The sequence below is a fragment of the Gopherus evgoodei genome, chromosome 10, assembly GCF_007399415.2.
Source record: "Gopherus evgoodei ecotype Sinaloan lineage chromosome 10, rGopEvg1_v1.p, whole genome shotgun sequence".
Lineage (NCBI taxonomy): Eukaryota > Metazoa > Chordata > Testudines > Testudinidae > Gopherus > Gopherus evgoodei.
Window position 1 is genome coordinate 80,542,169 of NC_044331.1, and position 21,883 is coordinate 80,564,051.

Consider the following 21,883-nt stretch of genomic DNA (forward strand, 5'->3'; position numbering starts at 1 on the left):
TCAGGGATGCAACCCCATGCTCTGGGTGTCCCTAAACTTCTCACTGCCTTGGACTGGATCACTTGAAATTGCCTTGTTCTGTTCATTCCCTCTGAAGCATGTGGCACCGACCACTGCTGAAAGACAGGATATTGGACTTGATAGGCCATTGGTCTACCCGCTATGGCTGTATTTATGTTCCTATATTCTTAAAGCTGCTATTTAATAGCAAACCATTATTAGTGTTGTTTTATTAAGAGAAAGCAAAATATTTTAAAGGCCCTATTCTGAAATGCAACATGCCAGCGTGTAAAAGAATTTGACATCGAATAGCTCAGTGGGTGCTCATTTTGCTTGATAATCTGTCCACCCACTGCATGTTTAAAATGTGAGACCTGCATATTGCACCACACAGAGGGCAATGAGAAGATGAAAGAGACAGAAATGGAGTGGCGGAGAGAGGGGTCAGAAAAGAGGATACAATGCAGGAAAAAGGGAAAGATGGAACAGAGAGAGACAAGCATACATCAAAATGTTGGCTGCAGTTTGCAGCAAGGGAGATTTAGAAGAGATATTAGGAAAAACGTTCTAACTCTAACCAGGTAGTTCAGCTCTGGAACAGGTTACCTGGCAAAGTTGTGGAATCCTTATCACCTGAGGTTTTTAAGAACAGGTTAGACCAATGCCTGTCAGGGGTAGTCTAGGTATACTTCATCCTACATCTGCCTGGAGGCTTGGGCAAGATGACCTCTCAAGGTCCCTTCCAACCCTACATTTCTATGATTCAAAGGCCTATGTGAAATATGGATTTTGTGGGTCTCAGTCCAGCTCCAAGTGGGGTGACTATCAGGCATCACAAGAAAACACCACCCACATTTGGCACTGATGGACACCTGTATTAGTGAAGGCTGAATGGTTGATTGGGACCAAGCCACTTTCTCAGAACCATGGGCTCCTTCACTTGCAGGGCAAAATGCATCAGCAGGAACATGGGGGAGCCTTACATTGCCATAGCTAATGTTGCACTGTTCTGCGAATTGGCTCTTCAGACTGTCAGACACCTTTCAGCAGCCACGGATTCATTTCAAATGAACATCCATCCATCCATCTATCTATTTGCATGTATATGAGAGTGGATAACTTTTCTGGATATTTTGAGCATCCCTCCACATGTCATTTTAAGAGCTGATTACACTGAATGACACCAGGAGGAATGAGGAACATATGGTTTTTAAAAATCACAATGCCATTGAAGATCAGGGGAGTCTTGTTTAGTGGCAATGCAAGGGCAATAGCACCCTCTGTTGCCAGATGAAACTTCTCTTTTAGGTTGATATTGAATTTCTTCCCAAAATTACAAACAGAATATGAAATATTCATCACCTTCTGGTCATTTCTTTTAACTCTGTGAAGATTTGTATTTAATTTATGTGCCTGGTAATATCCCGGATATTAAAATTCAATTTTAAGTTTTATGCTGCTGTAATTCTCAAAATGAAAATTAAACAGGTGGTATAGCTGTAGACATAATTCACAAGTGCTTGATTGGTAAAGGGTGTTGGCTTCTGGGGATGGTCTTTTTATTTTCTTTAAAGCAGATCAGTGAGAAATCGAACCTTGGGCTTTGTTGTAGGTCTATACCATATTATACCATAGCTATGGGTAGTGTGTTTCTACACTGCTGCATTCTACTGTATGGAATCCAAACTGCTCAGCTATGGGCTGGTCTACACTAGAAAGTTACGTCGACCTAAATTCACACCTCTGGGAGACAGTTAAGCTCCAATGTAGACAGTGCCAGGCTGACGGAAGAATTATTCTGTTGACCTGGCTACTGCATCTTGGAGACGTGGATTTACTACAGCGATTTACTTCTGTCACTGTTGTAGGTGCCTACACTACAGCCGTGCAGCGGTAGTGTTTCTAGTGTGGACACAGCCTATGTCTCCTGGGCTCTGCACTGCCAGCAGCTCACAGCACTGGGCTGTTCTTTCACCAAGCGTTCAGTACAGTGTCAGCCATGAAACGCAGCGGGTCTCTGAAAGCTCTGCGGGATGCATCTGCTTCCAGGAAGCAAACAAAGAGATGGCCAGGGTTGAGGGGCAGTACGTCCAGTAACAGAGGGGCAGGCAATGCTGCAGCTGTCTTGTCGCTCCCGGTGAGGGCATGGATGACCTCAGGTGAGTCACAGAGTAAATGCTACAGGGCCCAGGCCCTGTGTGACTCCGAGGAGGGGAAGCGAGCCTCTGCCAAAGGCTCCTGCGCCCCCTGCCAGCCAGCTGTACCCACGAGGGTCAGCCCTTCCACACCAAGCAAGGCACACTCTACTCCCCCCAAAACCAGGTGCTCTGGCCCTTTAAGAGCAGGAGTACAATCCCCCTCCCACTCTCATGGAACGTTCCCTCAGGCACTGCAACGCCATTGGTTGGCACCGTCACTCCAGGCAACCGGGGGTCGGGCACGCTCCCCGTCGCTTGGCTAGAGCTTCCCAACAGCCTAGAACGTTGCCTAGGCTCTTCTGCTCTCTCATTGGCTGCCACCGTCGCCCGGGCAACGACGGCCGCGGCCGGGACGCTAACCCGTCACTGTCTCGGGTTTCCCTGCCGAAGGCTCCCACCCGCTCCCTCATTGGCTGGCCGCCGTCGCCGGGGCAACGGGAGGACGCTGAGCACGGCGCCGTTGCAAGGCCCCGCAGCGAGCCGCGGCCTTTCCTGATCGCGGTGCCCGGGGCCGGGCCGCTGTGCGGCGGGAAGCGAGCATGGCTCAGAGCGGGGTGCTGCTGACCCGGGAGCCGGCGCCGCAGGCGGTGCCGGTGTCCGAGCTGCCCCTGAAGGTGTACGAGGCGGCGCTGAACACGGGGCCGGACTCCTCGTGCGGCCTGGCCACGGCCGGCTTCCGCACCGCCAAGTACCTGACCGAGGAGTGGCACCAGCACAACTACGCCCAGTACCACCAGGCCTTCGCCGACCGCGACGGCTCCGAGCGCTGCCGCCACGAGTCCCAGAGCCTGGCCGCCTACGCCGCCGCCCTGGCCCAGCGCACCCAGGAGGACTCCACCGCCAAGCTGGGCCAGCGCCTCCAGGACACGCACTTCTGGAAGGCCGAGCTCCAGCGGGAGATCGAGGACCTGACGGCCGAGACCGACCTGCTGGCGGCCCAGAAAGTGCGGCTGGAGCGGGCGCTGGACGCCACCGAGGTGCCCTACACCATCGCCACCGACAACCTGCAGTGCCGCGAGAGGAGGCAGCCGGCGGACCTGGTTCGGGACCAGGTGGAGACGGAGCTGCTGAAGGTGAATGGGGATGGGGCCGATCATGAGGCCGTCCACAGCCTCATCCCTAAAATGCCCAGGGGCTAAAATACCCTGAGATAGACAGACTAGGGAGGTCACAGCCCGTGGAGACATGTCCCAGCAGAACACAAACCTGGCTCTACTTTCTGGCCTTGCACCAAGTCATATTCAAAAGGGTTTGGTTCTAACTGCTTGGGCATGACAAAGGGAGACCCAAGATCCTTGCCTGCTACCTCTCCCCCTTGATCCTAGTCTTGATATTGAATCCCGCCCCTGTTGCTGCCAGCTCCACCTGCGCTGGGCCAGAAAGTGCGGCTGGAGCGGGCAGGTCCAGCGCCCGCTCCAGCCGTACTTTCTGGGCTGCCAGCAGACTAGGATCAAGCAAGATCAGAAGGGAGGCCTCTGAGGTCGACATGGAGCATCACCAGGGCTGGCTCTAACCATTTCGCTGCCCCAAGCATGGCGGCACGCCGCGGGGGGTGCTCTGCCGCTTGCCAGTCCCGCGGCTCTGGTGGACCTCCACCGGAGCCGCCTGCCACCCCCCGGCAACTGGCAGAGCGCCCCCCACAGCATGCCGCCCCAAGCACGCGTTTGGTGCGCTGGCGTGAGGCATCCATGGGTTGCACTGCCATGTAAAATATAAGGTGACAGTTAAGTGCCACCCTAGGTTCTTGGCTAGTTGCCAGTTGCAACCCTTGGGTGGGCAAAGTCCAGCCACCCTTCTCCTAACTGTATTCCTTGACATGGGATTGTTTTTCTCCTGCTGAGGGAAAGAGAGAGAGGTGGTGTTTCAACACAAAGCAGGGTCTTTATCATACTGCAAGATGGAGATGGTGTTGAGATCACAAGGTGACAGTGTAGGCAGGCAAAGGGCATATACAGATATTACTTTTCTGACAAACTGAGTTTAGCAAACATGAACTAAACTGTTTCAGAACATGTTCCCCAAAGAGAGCCTCCTGCCTCCAGCAGAAACTTTAGCACCTTCTTTGGAGATGCTGGGATTTTCAATGCGATATTGTGTGCAAAATTCGCTGGGCCAAATTCTGCTCTCATAGCTGTACAATTCCATGAATAATTGTGGTTGCACGGGTGTAACTGAGGACAGATTCTGGACCCATTTTACATTCTGGAATTCTCCTTATTCTTGCATCTAAGAAATCAGTTAATACCTACAAAATATATTTTGAAGGAGCCAAAGCTGATTTAGGATGAGTTATTGATCAGATTAAATGGTAATATTAGTACTTAGAAAAAACAGAACTGGATTTCATAGTGGATGGGAAGCAATTACAATATTATAGGAGTTCTTTAATTGGGATCATGCAGATATTGTAACCAGTGTTCATGGGAATATTCTAGTTGATAGTAAAAATATGAGATAACTATTAGATACCATAAAAGATAATGCAGTGGCTTTATGGAGAACTTTGTCAAACATACATTTACAAAAATATTTGTCTGGCATAGCTTATTTCCTGTATTTCTCACCTGTTACTCACTATTATGAAGGATACTTAGTTCCTTTCTAAGGAGTCCATCTGCTCCTGCTGCTAGTTGTTCACTTTAAATCGTACTTCTGTTTCTGACAACAAAGCATCGACAGCCAACTGGAGAAGTCATAAAGAAAGAATGATGTGATTTCAGATGAGGCATAAGCACCAGAAGCAGATGAACTCTTGAGAAGCTAAGATTCTGTTACCATGCCAATGACCTCTGCAATGAAGAAGGAGGAAAGGAATGAATAATATGAGAATCATAACAACAGTGCAAGAGTTAACTGAAATGCATGGATTTTGCAGCAGAGATGTTTGCAAATAGAATGATTTGAAATGAATTATTTGTGACTTTCCCAGCTTTTTATGCTAAATGCCCCACTCTCATGCCACAAAATCAATCTCTATCTTGTATGTCTTGCTGTTTCCAATCATAGAATAGTAATACTTGTCACTCGGCCATGAGTTCTAACTGCTCATTGCACAAATTTCAAAGTTAATGGTTTGATTTGCTGGTAGGTTTATTTCCATTTGCATATTGATTTGGAGGAGTTATGCAGTTTTATTAAAAATTTGTTCCAAATCCTGTTCACCTGTCCAACCACCTTCCACTCTAACCCCTCCCTCAAGCAATGGAGGATCAGAGCTGCTCATTCTTGGTTTGTCATTTCTTCCTTCGAAACTGGGACAGGGACAGTGATCCATATGTTCCTCTCCCAAGTGAAAACTCAAAGGTAGGGAAACCGTATTCCAAAGACACTACCTGGTCAGCTGTGTGGAGAGTCTGACATACATTCCCTTAGGCAGAGGTTTTTTTGATCGCATGGGGAAATTGAATTCCAGGGCGTCTGTCCAATTGATTCAGTCCCTCTTCACTGATTTTATGCCCTCCTTCCGTACTAGTAGGCTTGGCACACTCCAGCCTTATTTCTGTTGGTACCCCTAATATGGCAGTGCACTAATCTCCATAGAATCATAGAATTGTTGGGTTGCAAGGGACCACAGGAGGCCATGCTGAGGCAGGAAGGTCTATTTAGCTTGCCCCTGGCAGGTGTTTGTCTAACCCATTCCAGTCCTTAAATCCTTAGAGTTAGAAAGTTGTTCCTAATATCTAACCTAAATCTCCCTTGCTGCAAACTAAGCTGATTGCTTCTTCTCCTACTAGGTGTGCTTGGCAAGGAGCCCTGTTCATTCCCCCTGGGAAATCTGTCATTTGTGGGGATGGATGTATCAAGTAGAGTGGTTACTCCCGGGCTCCCCAAATTCACATAGCTGTAGCTATGTGGGGGTGAGGTGGAAACAGGCAGAGCAAGTTACTGCTCCTTTTTCCTGTCATTTTGGGGCCTTTTCACTAATATATGGAATCCTTTGCTCTCCTCTGCTCAGCAGTGGAAAGCATTTCTCAGTTCTTGAAGAGTCCCTGAAAGATAGGCACCTTCTCAGCAGTGCTTGGGCACATGGAAGTTAGGAGCCTAAATACCTTTGATGATCTGAGCAATGGTGTTTATAGAGACAGCACCAACAGACACGCAAGCTGGGGAAACCCTGTGTATGGAAGGGTGATTTCCTTTTCCTTCCAGCAGAAGTCACTTAAGCAGATGACCACAGTAAGAAACTAGGGGTAGCTAGAGGGAAGATTTCCTGCTACTTTTTGTCATATAGAGGGTTTCAGCCTCTCCCTCCTAGTGGTATTAGAGGGAGGAGTCATATCGAGACCACATAGGGTGATATGTAATACTGCCAGTTTCACTATTACCATAATGGGGGATGAATATGTTTCAGTGAAAGCTCTTCAGGTGAGTAATATAAATTGCTGTGAATTACTTAGGTGACTTTTACTCAGAAAGGAGTGAATCAACTTAGATGACATATTGAAGTGATGTATTTTAAGGGCAGTTCCGGTTAGGAAAGGGAGGTTGGAGGAAGGAGCAGAATGGTCTTTCCTGATGAATAAAGATGATCATTTTTCTTTCTTCCAACATCAGACTACTGCACGTGAAATGTCTGAACTCCAGAAAAACTAAACACGCATCTAACTCTGAGTGATGTATTTTACTATCATAGCACATCTCATCCTCTACTCTAAATCTCCTCTGCATCATTGTAATGCCAGGTTAATAACTTTGTGTGCCTGCATCTCATATTATATTATAAGCACTAGCATGGGCTTGTCACATGGTGGTATAAATCATGTGCCAGATGTGTATATTCTGCAGGTCAAATTGTATTTCTACACATGCAGTCTCTGAATTGATTAATTTAGGGCCAAATGCAACCCTGGTTTATGCAGGAAACTCTGCTTATACCTCCCTGGTTTAAGAAACTCACAAACATTTGCTTTTAAAAATTCCCATTATTTTCTCCAAGTGATATTAATGAGATACACACAATTATTCATTGCGATGGATTTATCACTAGATTCATTCTACTTAGGAAAACATCATCGATAATACCATAAAACTAAAAACTGTAATAAAATAAATTACCTACTAAATTTTAAACTGTAAAATGTTCATTTCGTTTTTAATTGACAATCATTTTATGATGGCCATGAAGATTATTAACTATGGAAAAGAAAAGTGAAAATTAACCAAGATCTCTTTAGATTTCATAATAGTTCATTTTAATAGATGAGACGACCAGATATACGTGAGAACATTAAAGACTGGAATGAGAACATATCGTCCATCAAGACCTATACTTACAACTCTGAGAAATACAAATCTACATTAATGTCATTGTCTGAACCACAAAAGTGCTGCTAGTGACTAAAATCCTTTAATATCCCCTTCGTCTCATAATATATACAGGGCCTTCAAGTTGATTAATACTACAGTTCCATACACACTCTAGATAAAGGTAATATAGACTCATAGAATCATAGGGATGTCGGGCTGGAAGGGATCTTGAGAGGTCATCAAGTCCCGCCCCCTGTGCTGAGGCTGAAGCAAGTAAACCTAGACCATCCCTGACTTGTGTTTGGAGATTTTTAAGAACCAGTTGGACAATGATGGGATTCCACAACCTTGGAAGCCTGTTTCACAGCTGAACTACCCCTATATTTATAATAGCCCTTACATATTTGAAGACTATCAAGTCCTCAGTCTTCTTTTTGCCAGACTAAACATGTCCATTTTATTTTAACCTGTCCTCAGAGATCAGGTTTGCTAAACCATGTTTCATTTTTGTTGCTCTCCTCTGGACTGTCTCCAATTTGTCCACATCTTTCCTAACATGTGGTGCCTATACTTGGACACAGTACTCCAGGTGAGGCCTCACCAATGTAAAGTAGAACGGGACAATTACCACCTGGGTCTTACATACGACACTCCTGTTAATACATCCCAAAAAGATATTAGCCTTTTTTGTAACTGTATCACATTGTTGACTCTTACTCAATTTGTAATCTACTGTAACCCCTGGATCCTTTCCTGCAGTACTACCACCTAGCCAATTATTCTCTGTTTTGTAGCTGTGCATTTGATTTTGCTTTCCTCATATACATTCTCTAAATACATTCTACCACTTGTTGAACCACAAACCTCTCCCCATAGAGAGTCAGAGTAATTAGCTGTGCTTCCAGACTCTGACTCCCTTTATCATGGATGCTCATGGAAGCAGTGAAATTTCAAACAGCATCAGGCTGTGTTCCCCTGCAGGCCTGGGGAGCCAACTCCTCTGACCCGTTCCAGCTGGCCCCCTCCAAATCTGCAGCCTTGAACTCTGTGGAGCCACATGGAGGTGCTTCTGCAGGTTTGGGGTTGGGGAAAGAGGGCACATGCTGCAGAGGCAAAACTTCCCCCTTTTTTAAGCACCAGTAGGGTTGTCAACGTTCTAATCACAGAAAACCACCAAACACCCCTAGCCCCGCCCCTTCCCCGAGGCCTCACCCCCACCTCAATACATTTACCCTCCCCTCAGTGGCTCGCTCACTCCCACCCTCATTTTCACTGGGCTGGGGCAGGAGGTTGGGGTGTGGGAAGGGGTGAGTGCTCTAACTGGGGGAATGGGCTCCTAACCCTATCCCTAACCAGACACCTGGTCACCCTAAGCACCACACCGGCTCCATTTCCTTTACAGATATGAAGGGGAGCATTTTGCATTGGCGAGCAGGAATACTACATAGCTCAATCATATTTATCCCTCTGTTTCTTATTTGGTAAGCTGTCTTCAGTTCTGAGCCTGTGAAGATTTACACAAGAGCATAACTTTAGGCACTGAGTAGGCCCACTGAGCTTAGTGGGTTAAAGATAAGCTCATGCATACATTTTGGAGGATTGAGGCCTTAATCGGGAATATTTAGCATCCAATCCCACAGCTTTTATTCAGGCAAAACTCCCACTGGCAGGAAACTGGGGGGCCTTTAGGTGTCTTTTGCTAGTTTGAACACACTCGACGTTTTTATTTGCACACAGTGTTTCAGGGTAAGAGGGAAGCTCTTCTACTTTAAGGTTTGGCGTTAAATTGGGAACACTAAACCTTCCCAAAGAGCTAAAAGGCATAGTTACTGAAGTGGTTTCTGGCTGTGTGTTTCCTAAGGTTGCTCTGCCAGTTTATGCAGCTTAAGAATTAGCATGGAGTTTATTTTAAATGTCATGAAAAATCATATGGCAGATCAGCATCCAGAAGCGGTTGTTATTTAAACCTGTGTGTCTGGAGCACATTAGGTTTATCTACTTCCCACTAGCATTATGACTGCCATTGATTATGGGTATTGCTTCTGCATTTCGTAAGTATTCTTTGGTAGTGCACATCTCCCCCAGTGGAAACGCAGTTACTTTTATTGTAGGTCATTCAGCAAGAGTCTCCTTTATTTTAGTATTGCATCTCTTTTTTCAGGTTAGAGATCTATTAATTGGTAATGGAAGGCTTTTCATATTCAAAGCTGTGCAATTAAATTGCACATTAATCATAGGTAATACTATTTATTGCCTCTTTATTTATACTGGGGATACGCAATACAACATGAAATCAATTATCTTGAATGGTTTTTCAAATATTGGGTCTTGCTAAATCTTTTAAAATATTTGTAACAAAATGGTGCTAACAATTCAAACCTCATAACATTTCCTTCCTTGGTATTCCTGATTGCAAGGGCAGTTTATTAAAGAGACACTGTCAACTTTTTAGTTTTCATTTTAACTGTGCATCTCAGAATCTTAAAAATACCATTTTCACCCTGATCAGACTTGTCCTTTTTTCCGCTTGAAATAAATCGTTCTTTATTATTTCCCTCCTTTGTTTCTCATGGAGAATAAACTGATATGTCAGTGGCTTGTATACATCCTTATTTGTCTAAAACATTGTAATATAAGCAGCTGGTGCAAGCCCAGTTCTAAGAATAGGGTTTGTTAGTAAATACATTCTCTCTCTGCTGGCCAGATGACTGTCATTGGAGTAGAACAGCAACATTAATGAGGAGTTTTTCATGTCCTCTAGCTCTTTTTAATGTCTAGGCCACAAATAATAAGTGGAGGAAATGAGATAGGAAGTGTGGCATCTTTTATTGCACCAGCTAATAAATAACAGTGTACAAACTTCCAGGTCAGAAAGGTCACTTCATTAGGTATCGGTAGTTCAGGAACAAAGCAAACTTCTGACAATCTAAGGTGCTTCCTTGATCAGTAAAGGATATTTTAAAATACAGACTTTTAGTTTCCTATCCAAATAAATGTAATGATGAAATTAGCATGGTAAATCAGTTCAAACTGGGGCTTTAGACATCTGTCCCATTATCAAGGAGATGGGTCAATTCTTCAAGGCATAAACTAATCATATGTTGGCTTTAGGAGACAATTGTTCCTCCATCTACAATATTGTTGAACTGACTAGATGCATTATGAGATTTTTCTATATTCCTTGGTGTTGTCCATTACCAGATGCAGGATTCTGGACTAAGTTGGTCTGATCCGATATGACAAGGCTTTGAAATTCAATAGATTATTTTTCAATGGGTGCCTTAAAGCCATTTAAACATACAATAATTTTGTAAAAGGTCTAGCACCAACATCTATATAGCAACCTGCACAGCTGCAAACCTTGTATTAAATATGATAAAACATATTTCTTCCTCTTAATATACATGCAGTATTAAAACAACAAAGTCTAAAAAATGGAACTACTTTAAGCATTAGTTCAATTTAAGACAAGTGTCACAAACCTGTAATTTATTGAGTGAATTCAATGTTGATTGATTACCTTATATTTGAATCATATCTAACTCTGCAGAAGATCTTGACAAAGTCTTTACAATAATGAAAAATAGTGTCACAAAGAGAATGGATAATTAGTGGACAATTTAGCAATGCACCAGTACCGGTTGAAAGCAAAGGTCTCTGAAAATGGGATGTACTGAATATCATAATTTTTATATTTTTATCTAGGAAGTTGAACTTATCAGAAATGTACAAGAACTTCTGAAAAGAACTTTGATGCAAGCTGTTAACCAGATGCAGTAAGATGCTTTTCACTGTTCCCAAGTTCTTAATGATTTATAGGACCAAATTCATTCCTGGCATCTATGGACACAACTGTCAGTAGGTGAAATTCACAAGGCCTATGCACTACCTACCATTCTATTTAAGCCCTCAAAATAGATACAATTACCTATATGGAAAGGCAGCATTGGAAACAAGCCAGCTGGTGTAAGAGAAGTGCCACGTCTTTTTGTAATGATAGTTTCCATTATTCTATAACTTTAGGTCAAATTTTTCATCTTGCTTTCAAATATATCTGTCTAGTTCTGTGATGGCTCAAAATTGCATTTAGATAGAAGTACAGTAAAAATATTTTATTCTGTTGAAGTCACTGCTCTGTTGCATTGGGTCTAGTACAGCTATTTTAAAATCTCTTTTTAAACAATTTGTTAGGAAAAAAATACCTTTTTTCTCCCGGAGCTGTTGCCATCAGATGTCACTATGAACTAAGGAAGTGAAAAAAACTGAAAGTATCCTTGCTAGTATGGAAGTGTGTTGCTCTTGAAAAGTAGTGTTTACTTTTATGTTATAATATACCAGTCCGGAAGTAAGATGGTTACTTAATTCTAACTTATTTCAAGGTGAGACAATTAATAGTACACATTACATTTAAAAATCTTTTATTCTTATCAGCCAGCATTTGTCATATTTTGTTAGATATAAAGCAGAATATTATTTTTAATAAAGAATGCTTATAAAAATCACTCAACAATTTCAAATAGTTTAATTACCTCTGTGATGGGTTACCTCCCACTCTGAGGTGCCACCTGATGTACTGGGGTACCACTGATCCCGCCTGTTCCTCCAGCCTGGGCGCCCTTACTTTGATCTACTGAGCCAGGCCCTCAAGCCTCCTCGAGCACACACTGGTAGGGACACACCCAGCTGCAGAATGAGGTGGACACTGAAATCAGCTCTGCATGGGAAGACTCAGCTAGGGAATTGCCCAGGGCTCACGTGCACACCCCTTCTGGGGTGAAAACCCAAAATTGTATCATCTTGCGTTGCACAGAGAAATGTACAGCGTAAGCTTATTGAAATTTGCCTCCTCCCTCAATGTGGAGGAAGATAGGCACAGCTCCCCCCCCCAGTAATGAATCCCACAAACTGGGTTCAGAGAAAACAAAAACATGTTTATTAACTACACAAGATAGATTTTAAGTGTTTATAAGGGATGGCAAACAGATCAAAGCAGATTATTGAGCAAATAAAACAAACACACAAACTAAGCTTAATACACTAAAAAAAACTGGTTACAAGTTGTAATTTTTCACCCTAAATGTTGTTTTAGGCATTTCTTTCACAGGCCAGACACCTTTTCCAGCTCTTCCCCCACTTTTGTCTTTTTTTAAGCTTTGTCTACACTGCCACTTTACAGCGCTGCAACTTTCTCGCTCGGGGGTGAAAAAACACCCCCCTGAGCAATGCAAGTTTCAGCGCTGTAAAGTGGCAGTGTAGACAGTGCACCAGCACTGGGAGCCACTCTCCCAGCGCTAGTAGCTACTCCCCTCATGGAGGTGTGTATTTTTAGAGAGCTGGAAGAGTTCTCTCCCAGTGCTCGTGCCACGACTACACAGCCACATTAAAGCACTTCTGTTAATGAAGACATACTCTTAGATGTTTCCAACAGTCATCCTGGGCGGGGATTCAGTGAAGAAAGAACCCTGATTAACTCACTTCCCAGCCTTAAATAGGATTTACATACTGCGAGAATCCTTTGTCTTTCAGTGTGATTCCCACCCCCCTCAGTGGAAAAATACTGGTATTCTATGTTGGAGTCCAGTACCAGGTGACATGATCACATGACCCTGCAGTGTCAAAGCAGCCATGAGTCAAAGGCCATTTGTAGCATTCTGGGAAGCTTCTCCAGAAGGTGGGAGATGAGCATCTTCAAAGACCTAGTGTTCATTGACTTGTCCCCAACTGACCAGGCAGGCTGATTGCATTTTGTCTGATGGGCATTCCCCAGGTGTAAACACTTCTGTAGTTAAGATGTATAGTCAATATTCCTAACTTTAGATGCAAAAATGATGCATGCATACAAATAGGATAATCATATTCAGTAAATCATAGCCTTTCCAATGATACCTTAACATGCCTTATCTTGCACAAAACATATCATAGTTATGCTATAATCCTATTATAACAAGATTTATATGAAGAATATGGGCTGTTGCATCAAAATCTCCATCAAAGCACAATACAGGATCTATTGAGTGCAGACTTTAGTTTGCGTTAGTAATTGTTTTAAGATCGTCTTGGTGTAGTATTACATGGGTTAACATTTGTAGACTTTTTGATTCCTTAGTTCATACTGACATCTGGTGGTAACAGGTGAGAGAAAAATGGTACTTTTTATAACTAACTGTTGCTAAAGATCTTTAAATTAATTGTGGTAGGCAGGAGAGATTTAATTTAGAATAAAGCAACAACTTTACTGTTTAATGTCATTATAACTGTGTTTTCTGAGGATCAAATCATGCTATCTCCCTGATAAAAACTTTGGGTGAGTGGGGAAAAAGGACTAAGAAAACAACGTGGGTCACATTATGGAGTTCCCATATGGGCCACCTTCCCACCAGGATTACTCTGTGAACCCCAGGTCCAGCTCCTCACCTCACCATGAGAGCACCAGCTATTGCAGTTAGTACAGAGGAGAGTTTTGGGGTGTGTGTGGAAGTGGGTAGTGTGGTGCTGCTGTGCACGGTTGGAGAAATAGATTTTGGGCTGGAATTTTCAAAGGATCTGAGGAGGGTTACCTACCCAGCTTTCTTTGAAAGTCCTAGGCTCTGTCCTCTGGACTCATACATTTTCATGGTGTTTTTGCAAGGTCATATTACTTTTCCAGTACTGATTTGTGGTAATCGTCACCTTTTTAGATTAAATCGAGATCACAAGCAGATTTGTGAAATGGATTGGTCTGATAAGGTGGAAACGTACAACATTGATGACAAATGTGGAAGATACAATAATCAGAGCACCAACATCCAGTTCCATCCCAGCTCATCAAAGTTTGAGGAAAGGTGAGGATTACTTGCTATTAACCTATACAAGGAAAGCCACTGAGATGTAAAGTATCCTCTGTATCAGCTAAAACCACACCATTTCTGTATATACATTTATTGTACGCCAAACAAATACATATTATGTTTGCAAAATATCAATTCTTAGTAATAATTTGTTATAAACATTTGGGGGAGGGTGTCATTCAAAACTCATTGAAGTCAATGCAAAGGCTCAATTAGATTGAATTACAGAAGGCCCTGGGTTATTTGTTGAAAGAAAAATTGCACCCCTATTATATAGAACAGAATTTTATTGCTTAACTTTTATAAATTTTGTCACTTTTTCCCCTCCAACCTGCAACGTAGTTTACAGAATGTTATATAGTTCCTTCTGATGCTCAACAGATGGCAAAGTATTACCACAGAATCATATTTCAATCTGCTTTGTAGATAAAGTAGTCATGGATTGTAAAGCTTAATTGGCTAGAAATCCTAGTGCTTATGTACCGCTGTCTTAACAATGTTTGCCACTCTCAGTATAGTTATGATTTATGAGTTATTCTTATTTTTTGTTTTGCCTTTATTCCTATTTGCTAAAGGTGATAGAACTTTTGAGATTCTACATAGTGTATCTCTCATAGACTCATAGACTCATAGACTCGTAGGTCAGAAGGGACCAATCTGATCATCTAGTCTGACCTCCTGCACAAGGCAGGCCACAGAACCCCACCCATCCAATTTTATAACAACCCCTATCCCAGGATCGAGTTATTGAAATCTTCAAAATTGGTTTGAAGACCTCAAGCTGCAGAGAAACCACCAGCAAGCGACCCGTGCCCCACGCTGCAGGGGAAGGCGAAAAACCTCCAGGGCCCCTGCCAATCCGCCCTGGAGGAAAATTCCTTCCCGACCCCAAATATGGCGATCAGCTAAACCCTGAGCATGTGGGCAAGAGTCACCAGCCAGCACCCAAGAAGGAATTCTCTGCAGTAACTCAGTTCCCATGCCATCCAACATCTCCCCGCAGATCATTGAGCAGACCTATCTGGTGGTAATCCAAGATCAATTGCCCAAATTAACAATCCTATCATAACATCCCCTCCATATACTTATCAAGCTTTGTCTTAAAGCCAGGAAAGTCTTTTGCCCCCACTACTTCCCTCGGAAGGCTGTTCCAGAACTTCACTCCCCTAATGGTTAGAAACCTTCGTCTAATTTCAAGTCTAAACTTCCTAATATCCAGTTTATACCCATTCGTCCTCGTGCCTACATTAGTACTAAACTTAAATAATTCCTCTCCCTCCCTAACGTTAACCCCCCTGATATATTTATATAAAGCAAGCATATCCCCCCGCAGCCTTCTTTTGGCCAGGCTAAACAAGCCAAGCTCTTTGAGTCTCCTTTCATAAGGCAGTTTTTCCATTCCTCGGATCATCCTTGTAGCCCGTCTCTGAACCTGTTCCAGTTTGAATTCATCCTTCTTGAACATGGGACACCAGAACTGCACACAGTATTCCAGATGGGGTCTCACTTCTCTCCCTGCTTCAGAAGTGAGAGGACAGGTGAGAGTACTCCCACCTGCTGTTCCCCCATGTTTTATTTATAGTAATACTAAAGCATGCATGCCACGGCAGGAAAGTCTATGGGATGATGAAACCCAAGGAAATGGAACAGTTCTGCTTTGGCTTTTCTTTTCCAAAGCAACGTGAACAAAGCTCTTCATGAGAGTGATTTCTGCCCTATCCCTTACAGTGCCTCAACGCCTGAAACCTGGGCAAAATTCAGCCATGACAACATCTATAGGGCAGAGCGAGAGCGACTGGCTTCCATCAACCTCCGTTTATTGATTGACAATATCCTTCATGACACAGCTGAGGATCTGCGCTTGCAATGTGCTGCCGTTGATGAGGCTTTTGCTAAACGCTGCGAAGAGATGGAAGATGCAAAACACAAACTGGAACATCATTTGAAAAAAGTAAGGGTGCCCCTGAGTTTATTGGCTAAGCTGCTTCCATTAGTTTTCACGCATATTGAGTTCATCACAGTAGAATGATCAAGAAAGAAGAGTTGCTTAGTCTATTTAGAGTACAGAATAGTATTTTGCATCAGTTTAGTATCTGCTAGGGTTTCCAGTTGTGACCCCGATTCAGCAGAGCACCTAAGCACATGCTTACATTTAAGTGTGTGCTTAAATTCCCTTATTGTCACTGCTTCACTAAATCACAGTGGACTTAAAATGCATGCTCAAAGTTAAGCACATGCTTAAGTGCTTTGCTGAATCAGGGCCTAACTCCTGCCCTGGCAAGGAGATGAACTTCATGATCTAATAGGTGTTTCCCACCTGTCTAGCTGTAAACTACTAGGTCAATATTCATCTCAGGTGTATCCCCACTAAAGTCAGTGGAATTAACCCGGAGTGGATTTTCCCCACTGTATCCATCTGTGAATAGTACACACCGTGTATCTTGCTGTACATGCAGTAACATATACACATACAACATAGACTCCTATTTAAAAGCTATTAATAGGCTGAGATGTTTCAAGATGTTGTTGGAGACAAAGTAAAAAGCTTTGGATCCCATTGAAGGGCAGCTCTGAGCTAGCAGAGGAAGGGTGGGGGTGGCAGTGGAGAGAAATGGTAACATTTTTATGAACATGTCACTCCTAAGTAGAAGCATCTACAGTAGTGTGCATTATGGTATCTTTCTCATAACTTGTCTAATGCACTAGTCAGAATATTTTTACTAACACATTTATTTCAGCATGAGCTTTCGTGAGCTACAGCTCACTTCTTTGGATGCTGTAGCTCACAAAAGCCCATGCTGAAATAAATTTGTTAATATTTTTCTGTGACTGTACATCTTCAAGGGAAGATTACAGTAGTCAGCATCACATACATCACTGCCAGTAACCACGAGTTGCTTTCCAAGATTATTTTGATTATTACACTCTTAAAAAGGGAGCATTTAGCATGGTACCCTCTGCATTCTAAATGTATTACCTACTGTGTGTAAGAACAATCCCCTTGGTATGGTACTTGTTTTTTAAGGGCATCCTCTGTAATACTACTGAAGTTCTATGGGCATTAATGTCAATTTCCATTTTGTTTTTTCTCCTTAAAGTCCAACCAAGGGGCAGATGCAACATACTGACATTCAGCAACTCATGACTGAATAATTCTGTGAAAATGTGTAATACCCTGTAAAAAAGAAAATCCGAAATAGGCCTTGATTCTACTCTCTTTTCCACTGATTTAATTCTGGAGTAACTCCATCAAAGTCAGTGGAGTTCACTGGTTTTAAAGGAGATGAGACTCAGTATTTCTCACATTTTCATAGTGATTCCAGCTTCGCTAATGCCAGGAAGCTGTGAACATAAGCATAGGTAATCTGTCCAATCTATTTCAAAATAGCCTGTCACTTTTTGAGTAATTTACATTAATTGCAGTGCCAGAAATGATTCACTGAGATGGATTGTGCCATGAACAGGTTCTGATGAGAATACAAATAGACTGTAGTATTTAATTAGCTGCAAAAATTCTTCAGCTTCTCTTTAAAGTGGACATGAGATTTTCCATTCTGCTCAGTGTGGGAATAGAGATAAGGAGACAAAAGAGCTTTATACAACCTTTGCACCTCCCATATTCTGCATCAAGGAGAGGGCAACCCAGCAAATACAAAACTCCTGTTGATTTCTTGGGAGCTTGAAGAGGCCCCATCATTTAATGTCTGTAAAGTGCTATACACACAAATAATACCATATAAGTTAAATTTATTGTCTTAAACTTGTTCTTTCTCATGGATATTCACTTCAAACAGACCCTTAAAGAGATTGGAGATCAAGAAAACAACATTGCTGCTCTCAAACAAGCTATTAAGGACAAAGAAGCTCCACTGAAAGTGGCTCAGACAAGGCTGTATGACAGATCTTTTAGGCCCAACGTTGAGCTCTGCAGAGATCCAGCACAATTCAGGTAAACACATTAAAGAGAGAGTCCTTAAAGACCCTAATTATATCAAAGACATTTTTGAGAACTTCTCCCTGGCAGAGACATACAATGGCAAAGAAATAAATTGCTTACTTATTCACAGTAACGTGTTGTTGTGAATGGGTGTATCATTTCTTCAATGGAGTTTCACCCATTGACGCCAGTTCTGAAATGTCAATTATCTAATCCTCAAGTTTAATGATGTCACTGCCACTGTTGTACGAAATAGTTTTGTAGCATGTGACCATCAGCTCTTAATTACTGGGCTTGATTCCAGTACCTTTCACTGATGTAAACTGGGAGTTACGTGGTTGAAATCAGTGTAAAGATCTGAATCAGGTCCAACATGTTTATAAATAGAGAATCCATAAACATATCTGTCCGCTTTCTTCTTTGAACAGTGGGGTTCTTTACTCATCCAACTTGATCCAAAATAACCAGACAGGTTGTAAATAATTTGCAGCCAGTACACTCTTGGCAGAGGTTCATTGTGAGGTGGATTATGCGGTGAATCAATTACGCTTCAAGCACTGTGAATGTAAATGGGCTGTGCATTTCCACAAGCTGAGAAAACTCATCAGCTTCTCCAAAGAACTAGCCGATGGCATTCGATTTTCAGTAATAATCCATTTAAAAACTGGAGGGCAATAAATCCTTTCAAATTAAAGGTCAGAATGTAATTTGTTACTCTTGATCTCATTATAGTGCTTGTAATTGATTCTCCCACATGTTTTTTTTCCCCCTGCCCTTAGGAAAATTTGTGATCAGCTTTCCCAGTTGTTTATAGCAATAATATACACCATTCAAAGCCAACATGTTGCTTCTCTCCTCTGTACAGTGATGTGATAGGTTTACTTAATTCAAATGCTTTATGCTATCTCAGGCACATTCATTTAGGCCCTGATTCAGCAAACCATCCCTGTTCAAAGCTCTTAAATATGTGCATTGTCTATAATAGGATATAAGGGCATGCTTAAGTGCTCTGCTGAATAGGGATGTGTTTAATTGTTTTGCTGAAATGGGGCCTTATATTGTTTCACATTACTCCTCTCCCCCCAATACCTACCCCTTATATAGCATCCCCTTTTCCCATGAAATAAACATTGGTGGGGGACTCCTGTGAACTTTTAATGAGAGTCGTGCACCTAACTGCCTTTTATGGCTTTGAAAATCTTCTCTACAATTCATTCTAAAAAGAACCTAAGGAACATGTTGTGATTTCACTTACATCAACCTACATCTGAAGTAACGCCATGGGCTTCAGTACTTCCTCCAGTTGTACACCAGCGAACAGGGGGAAAAAAGTGGGCTTACATAAATGTTCAGACAGTCAAAAATCAATCAGTCATCTAAATCATCTTTAGCCCTTCAGCTGTTAACAAGGGATGCTTGCAGAATGGATTAGTATCTAGGACAATGGATCATTCTTTCATGACTATTCCAAATGGGGAAAGGTTATCTTGGAGTTTGTTGTTTTTACAATGTAAATTTTAGGAGACCTTTATAATTACAGTTATTTTGAAATTATTCCGAGGTTTATGTTTATTGGAAGAGACTGCATTCACAGCTCGGAGAGCAGCTTCATTTCATAATCCTATGGCCCAAAGTTCTTAGCATCCACCTGGCCCTGCTAGCCGTTATACAGACTAACTAACCCAATTACTGTGCTGTTGAGTTTCAGAAGAATAAAGACTGCTGACCAGAGAACTAACAGCTCGCATGCCTTAGGAGCCTTCCTCTAATTTTGATTACTTATTTAATTCTATTCAGGTTGATCAGTGAAGTTGAAGAACTGACAGAGTCCATTGAGTCTCTGAAGCAAAAACTACTGGAGGCTGAACAGTCTCTGAGGAACCTGGAAGACACGCGGATGAGTCTAGAGAAGGAGATTGCTGTGAAATCGAACAGCATCTTTATTGATAGGCAGAAGTGCATGGCCCATCGCACGCGATACCCTGTTGTCCTTAAACTAGCAGGTTACCAGTAGCAATACCTTCTGTATTAATGATGTGAAGATTGATAGAAAATCTTAACCTAAGATATTTAATTTTATAAGTGTGTAATATTATAGTCAATAAGAAATATAATTTGCTGTTAATTTCCTTTATTTAAATAAAAATGCATAAGCAGAACATCGCAGTTGGCTGTGGTTCTTGCATTTGCATTCTACCTAAAATTTGATCTCTGTTTTCTTTATGCTTGCATAGTTCATACAGTATGTGATGTTTCAGGGCTTTTTTCCTCAGATCAAATAAATTAATGTGGGGGGTTTGGAACAAAGAAAGGCTTTTCTAACACCATTGTTTTCAAGCAACTTTATAGTGAACAAATAAGTGTCCTTGGGAAATAGAAGAACACACACTTCAGTAAGGAAATAGATTAAATAGATTTTAGTTTCAAGCTGCCCAAGGGTTATGAAAGTAAAATTGCAGTTTTCACAGTCAGGTGACAATCTGAATACTAACTATACAAAGCAAACCCATGATACCTGGATGTATAATCTGGTATTGAATGAAATGATTTAAAACAATCAAAACCAATTCAGTTTACTTTTAAAGAGAAGCTAAACAGCTAGTGAACAGGGAATGCTCCTTTTTCTCACTGTCTTTACCACCGTCAGAGTCTACCTTTGATCTTTTCATGTTATTCCCACTAACATAAGTGGAAGTAGTGTATGTGGATAGATAGTGAAATGTAACTGATGATGGGCAGTCAAAAGATACATCAATTCCAGCTGCATCAGTGGAACCCTGTAACATGCATCATTCATCTATCAGGTTACAAGTGCCAGTTTGCTGGGTTTGTGATATACAGGATAAAAGGGGATAAATGAAATAGATGTCCATTAAGGCAAATTCATTGTCTCCTACATTACATATTTTTTATTTTTAAAAGGTAGTTTAGAAACTCCTTAACTCTGCACAGTCACTGCATTATTACCCTAAGTATGAGAGTACATTCATGTAACTGTTTTACTCTCAGATAGTTATTTGTTCATCCATCTATTATGTTGACACAGGAGGTACATTTCAGCTTTGGTCTGTTACCCATCCTGAAATAAAAGCCTACCACTGTTTCTCTGAAAAGAACTACATCAGTAAAACATATTCTGCCCGTGGCTTTGATTTCTCCAGTTGTTTTGTATTCATGAATTTTTTTTTTTATTAAAAACAGTGTCCTTGCAATGACATTTTTGTAGCCTGAATCACAATCATTAGAAGTAGGTGGCATAGAGCAAAATAGGGAAAGTTTGTCTACCTTGTGTCTCTAAACACAGGCAGCTAAAGCAATATACTAAAAAAAGAAGCACTTTAATGATAAGCTCATGTGCTGTTCCTTTTGCATTCATCAGGTTCTGAGTCCTTTCCTCTGCTTGGAGACCAAAGAGAGGTTCTGAAGCTGGGTAGAGGTTGATTCAACATTAAAATTGCAGAATATGACTTTATATCACCGTGTGATATAAGGAATACACCACCGCCGGGGTGATCTAGATTTGTGTGGTCCCAATTGATACTTTAAAGATAAGGAATAGAACCAAAATGAGCTCTAGAAGGTTTATGTCTCTGGGACAGTTATAGATCATTTAATTTAATGGAGGACTATGAATGACACGAATGACAGAATTAATTATTGTATTTAAAATCAAA

At 42.0% G+C, this 21,883-nt stretch overlaps 1 protein-coding gene across 1 annotated transcript; it reads left to right on the forward strand.

Annotated features, from left to right (window-relative positions):
• Nucleotides 1-2,675: 2,675 nt before the first annotated feature.
• Nucleotides 2,676-20,362, forward strand: TEKT4 (tektin 4). The gene is made up of 6 exons (XM_030578999.1): nucleotides 2,676-3,271; nucleotides 11,151-11,221; nucleotides 14,123-14,266; nucleotides 16,001-16,223; nucleotides 18,067-18,221; nucleotides 20,007-20,362. Exons 1-6 carry the CDS (start codon nucleotides 2,738-2,740, stop codon nucleotides 20,221-20,223), a joined length of 1,344 nt encoding a protein of 447 aa, XP_030434859.1. The 5' UTR covers nucleotides 2,676-2,737; the 3' UTR covers nucleotides 20,224-20,362.
• Nucleotides 20,363-21,883: the final 1,521 nt, after the last annotated feature.